This window comes from Moschus berezovskii, chromosome 16 (genome assembly GCF_049115385.1).
Source record: "Moschus berezovskii isolate FMDL1 chromosome 16, NW_MosBer_1.0, whole genome shotgun sequence".
NCBI classification, from domain to species: Eukaryota; Metazoa; Chordata; class Mammalia; order Artiodactyla; family Moschidae; genus Moschus; species Moschus berezovskii.
Genome location: NC_142475.1, coordinates 77,731,273 through 77,736,354, shown reverse-complemented (window position 1 = coordinate 77,736,354; position 5,082 = coordinate 77,731,273). Strand labels below are relative to the sequence as shown.

Genomic DNA, 5,082 nt, shown 5'->3' with positions numbered 1-5,082 from the left:
AGTCCTTGGGGAGAGAAATTATTTTCCAGTTTGGAGACGATGTCCGTGGGACTCTGGGAAGAAGGCGAGCCCCCCACCGCTGAAACCCCCTCAGCTCCAGGTTGAGTGGGTGCTTCTTGCGTCGATCCGGACTGCGGTGGCCAAGTACTTCTAGGCAGCAGGGCGATCAGCACCCCAGAAGGTTGATCAGGGGTCCCCCTTGGAGGGTGGGAGCCGACGCGGTGCCGGCTCCAGCCCGTTTCTCAGGGGCAGGTGTTGCCCTGGGAGCGGGGACGGGGAGGGGGGAAGGGCGGGCACGGGGTTGAGCTGAAACTTGGGACCTGGGCGGCGGGCTGGGCGTGGGCCTAACGTCGCCGGCCGGCCCGCCCCCGCCACTCCATTGGCCGGGTCTGTGCAGAAAAGGCCCGGCGGCCGGGGAGCGCTCGCAGTGGCACTGGGCTGGCGGGGGCGCGGGCTGGGCCAGGGGCTGTGATCGATCTGCCAGGGACGCAGGCGGCGGGGTCCGGCCGGGGGACGCGAGCGGCCCGCCGGGCATCTCCTCTCTCGCTCCCCACCCCCTCCCCCCGGCAGGGGGAGGCGGCGTGTCCGGCGGAGGGTTGCGGGGCCGGGCTGGAGCGCCATGAGCAGCCCGGATGCGGGGTACGCCAGTGACGAGCAGAGCCAGCCCCGGAGCGCGCTGCCCGCCGTGATGGCCGGCCTGGGCCCCTGTCCCTGGGCCGACTCGCTGAGTCCCCTCGGGGACATGAAGATGAAGGGCGAGGCGGCGGCGAGCGGCGGGGCGCCGGCCGGGCCGGCGGGCCGAGCGAAGGGCGAGTCTCGCATCCGGCGGCCGATGAACGCCTTCATGGTGTGGGCGAAGGACGAGCGCAAGCGCCTGGCGCAGCAGAACCCAGATCTGCACAACGCCGAGTTGAGCAAGATGCTGGGTGAGTCCGCGCCGGGGCCCAGGCCCAGCGAAACTTGAGGCTCAGAGGGTGCGGGCCTTGCGCCCGAGGCTGGGGGTGCGCGGCCCCCACGTCCTTCCCTGGGGCCCCTGTTCCTTCCCGCTGCCCGATCTCCTAGTCTCCAAGTGGCCTTGGGCCTCGGCCCCCGGATTCGCCGTCGGCCGGGGTTCCGGGGAGGCGGCTCCCCGCGCATCCGAATGGCGGCGAGGGCACCCTGGCGCGGGGCCGGGTGGGTCGCGCATTCCCCCGACTCCTGGCCAGTTCCTCGAACGAGCGCGGGTGGTGAGCGGGAAGCCGCTTCCAGGAGCGACAGAAAGGCGGGGGGATGGGGGGAATGTCTTGGAGGGCCCGAGAACTTGCGTCTTCCCCGAGTGCCCAGCCTGCCCTCGGTCTCCACAACCCCAACCTTCAACCTTTCCCTTAATCCCTTCCCCCGCCCCGGGAATGGCACCAGCCGAGGTCGCAGGGGTCGGTAGGGCCGGGTTGGGCCTGGGAGAGGGGGCGCAGACGCTAAAACCGCGGCCCTGTCCACCCCGCGCCCCGCAGGCAAGTCGTGGAAGGCGCTGACGCTGGCGGAGAAGCGGCCGTTCGTGGAGGAGGCCGAGCGGCTGCGCGTCCAGCACATGCAGGACCATCCCAACTACAAGTACCGGCCGCGGCGGCGCAAGCAGGTGAAGCGGCTGAAGCGGGTGGAGGGCGGCTTCCTGCATGGCCTGGCCGAGCCGCCGGCGGCCGCGCTGGGCCCCGAGGGCGGCCGCGTGGCCATGGACGGCCTGGGCCTGCCCTTCCCGGAGCAGGGCTTCCCCGCGGGCCCGCCGCTGCTGCCCCCGCACCTGGGCGGCCACTACCGCGACTGCCAGGGCCTGGGCGCGCCCCAGCTCGACGGCTACCCTCTGCCCACGCCCGACACGTCCCCGCTGGACGGCGTGGAACCCGACCCGGCCTTCTTCGCCGCGCCGCTGCCCGCGGACTGTCCGGCCCCTGGGCCCTACAGCTACGCCCCGGCCGCGGACTACGCTGGGCCCCCGGAGCCGCCCGGCGCAGGGCCCCTGCACCCGCGGCTGGGCCCAGAGCCTGCGGGCCCCGCGATACCGGGCCTCCTCGCGCCCCCCAGCGCCCTGCACATGTACTACGGCCCCGTGGGCTCTCCGGCGGCGCCGGCGGGGGGCGGGGGACGCGGCTACCAGATGCCGCCGCAGCCACCCCCGCCCGGCCCGGGGCAGCCGTCGCCCCCGCCAGAGGCGCTGCACTGCCGGGACAGCGCAGACCCGGGCGCCTCGGCTGAGCTACTCGGGGAGGTGGAGCGCACGGAGTTCGAACAGTACCTGCACTTCGTGTGCAAGCCGGAGATGGGGCTCCCTTACCCGGGACACGACGCCGGCGTGACCCTGCCCGACGGCCACGGGGCCCTGTCCTCGGTGGTGTCCGACGCCAGCTCCGCGGTGTATTACTGCAACTATCCCGACGTGTGAGCCGTCCCCGCCCGCCGGGCCTGCGGCCAGAAGCGCGCACAGTGTTACACACCTCCCCAAGGATCGAGGGACACTCAGCCTCGCGTCGCATTGTGTTGTTTTTAAGTTGCCTTGGCGTATAATTTATGGTAATTTATTTTGTCTGCCACTTGAACAGTTGGGGGTGGGGTGGGGAGTAAAGCGGGGGAAGGTGGTGTCTGAAGTCGATTCAGACCTTTGTTTCCCACAGTGACCCTTGTCAAAACCCCATTTCCAAGTTCCAAGTTCACCAGTGGGTCCGGGAACAACTCGCTCCGTTTCTCAAAGCTTTATTGATCAACGAAATTTTTATCCCGGGTGTGTTTTTTTTTCAATCTTTAGAAATAAAATAAAATCTGGAATTCCACTTTTCTCACTCTGCTAGCGCCTCTGTCACAAAAGCCAGTTTTTGAGATCCCTGTTAAGTATTTTAATTAGAAATGCTTTAACGATAACACTAAACATACAGTCACAGTGAATTTCTCATTCTCTTGTAATAGTAGACCTCTGACTGACTTGAAGGGGAAGCCCTCAAATAAACATTTGGGCATCCGTAGTTGTTTTTGCTAGGGGAAAGGAAACTCACAGAATGAGCCTAACTTATGCATTTCAGGTGACCCTAGACTCTACACTGTAATGATTAATCATAATTCTCTAAATATTTTCAGTTTTGGTATATCACTTTCAAACTCAGGTAACTTTGGTTTTCGAGTTGAATCTCGAGACCTGCATAAAGAAGCTTTTGTATATATATTTTTTCTTTCCTGCATTTCATTGTGAGTCGTTAAAACTCCTTCTCAATACTGAAATCGCCAGTCATCACAGGTCTACACCTTGGAAAGCAGTGTTGCTGGGTTAAAAATAAGTGGAAAGAGTCAGGGGAACTAATCAAAATGAAATGTGCATTGTGACCTCAACAGTTAACGAAACTTAGCACCTATCATTTCAGTGGGATATTTTGCTATAAATTGCCTATGGGGCCTGGTGCAGTTCCTGATACCTGCAGTTCTTAGCCTGGGAGGGATCCAAGGAAGATATGTAGGCAGCATGCTTTGCAAATGCAACTACAGCTACAGTCCTGGGGTATCACTGTCCTGCCCTGTCAGGGAAGAAACTGAGTCACAGGTCGTGAAGCTGATCAGCCTTGCTCTGTTTGTGTTTCTGGCCCTTCCCATCACACTTAGCAGATGAGACATAAATGGATGGATACAGATGATTTACAATGGGCATTTCCTGTACCAGGTGTTTCATCAATGCTGTCTTGTACTGATTTTGAGCCTGATGAAGCCTGGGAGTTTAGGTGCAATTCTCCCCGTTTTGCAAGTGACACGTGGAGGCACAGATACCTTACTTGCTGTGTACATGGCGAAAGCCTGGTGTTGCAAGTTCTGACAACATATTTGTTCACATTTGTTTTTCTTTGTGCACAGTATATCCTTGGGCACTGGGAGAGCTTGCATTCTGGTTGTGAGGAGCTACCATTCTCTATACTGATAGATGCTATAGAGAAAAGGAAGGGGTAGGAAGGTGGCTTAAAGCATTTATCTTGAGGGTTGTCTGAACTGAGATGGTCGGCTGGATTCTCTGGAGAAATAGGGCATGTCTTTTTTTTTTTTTTAAATACAAAGAGTTCCTGGATGCTAGGAATGTTCAAGATAAAAATTTCAATGAGGAAAATAAGTCTATTTTGTTAGGCATAACAGTTTACCTTAAACATCTGATGTGCAAACCTTCACTTCAGTTTTCTATCGTCCAATCCACTTTATTTGCCTCTAGTACCCTACACTATTCTTTCTTCCTCCGACCCCAGACAGGTTCTGTTTCCTGCATTACTGGTGGATAAAGTGAGCAGAGGTACCTCACCTGCTGAGGGTCAAGGCTGGGTCACCAGTTCAGACCCCACCAGGCATTTTTAGGGCACAAGGAGAGTCGTACCCTTTGCTGCTGCCTCTCAAAAAAAATTAAGATGTGGACTTCCCTGGTGGTCCAGTGGTTAAGATTCTGCTTCCACTGCAGGGGGCACAGGTACCATCCCTGGTAGAAGAATTCTGCCTGCTGTTGTGGTATGGCAAAAAAAAAAAAAAAAAGGGAAAAGAGGAAAGGAGAAAAGAAAGTGTTTCAAAGAACCGAAAGTCCCATGAAGTCACATTCTTAACTACTCACCAGGGAAATGTCAAATAATGAGAAGGAAAATATGAACTAAAATGGTTCAGCATTTCCAATGCCTTTAACTCCAAATGGAGGGAAATTAGTTCTCACAGTAACTCTTAGGGGCAGAAGCTCTTTCCTATTCCTTGTCTGTCCTCAAGTGGACTCGGAGTGACCTCAGGTGCCAGCTAATGACTGCTTTTTGTTTTACTTTGAAAAATACCTATATAATCTAATTATTCCCCACCCCACTCCCACATCTGTACTTCCGAGATACTTTAGAAGTTGGTCAGGAGGTAGAAATCAGGATTGCTGTCCTGAGCTCCAGGCACCCTTGGTCATGCTTATTTGAATTCGTCTAAGATTAGTCTATGAAAGGGAGGAATGGCCTCCCCTGATGCAGGCACACACGCACACGTGGAATATTTTAGACATAATTTTAGACACGACTTCTCATAATTCCTCCAGAGATGAAAACCTCAGATTGAGAAGCCCTGATG

General features: G+C 57.4%; 1 protein-coding gene across 1 annotated transcript; it reads left to right on the top strand.

The window, feature by feature from the left end:
• The first annotated feature begins 439 nt into the window (after positions 1 to 439).
• SOX17 (SRY-box transcription factor 17) lies at positions 440 to 4,485 on the top strand. Its single transcript, XM_055432576.2, has 2 exons — positions 440 to 926; positions 1,491 to 4,485. The coding sequence occupies exons 1-2, from the start codon at positions 620 to 622 to the stop codon at positions 2,414 to 2,416; spliced, it is 1,233 nt and encodes a 410-aa protein (XP_055288551.1). The 5' UTR covers positions 440 to 619; the 3' UTR covers positions 2,417 to 4,485.
• Positions 4,486 to 5,082: the final 597 nt, after the last annotated feature.

Excerpts from the sequence above, each read along its gene's own strand:
- SOX17 (XM_055432576.2), top strand. The coding sequence starts at position 620 with ATGAGCAGCCCGGATGCGGGGTACGCCAGTGACGAGCAGAGCCAGCCC. Across the intron at positions 927-1,490 it reads CGAGTTGAGCAAGATGCTGG|GCAAGTCGTGGAAGGCGCTG; the intron begins GTGAGTCCGCGC and ends CGCGCCCCGCAG.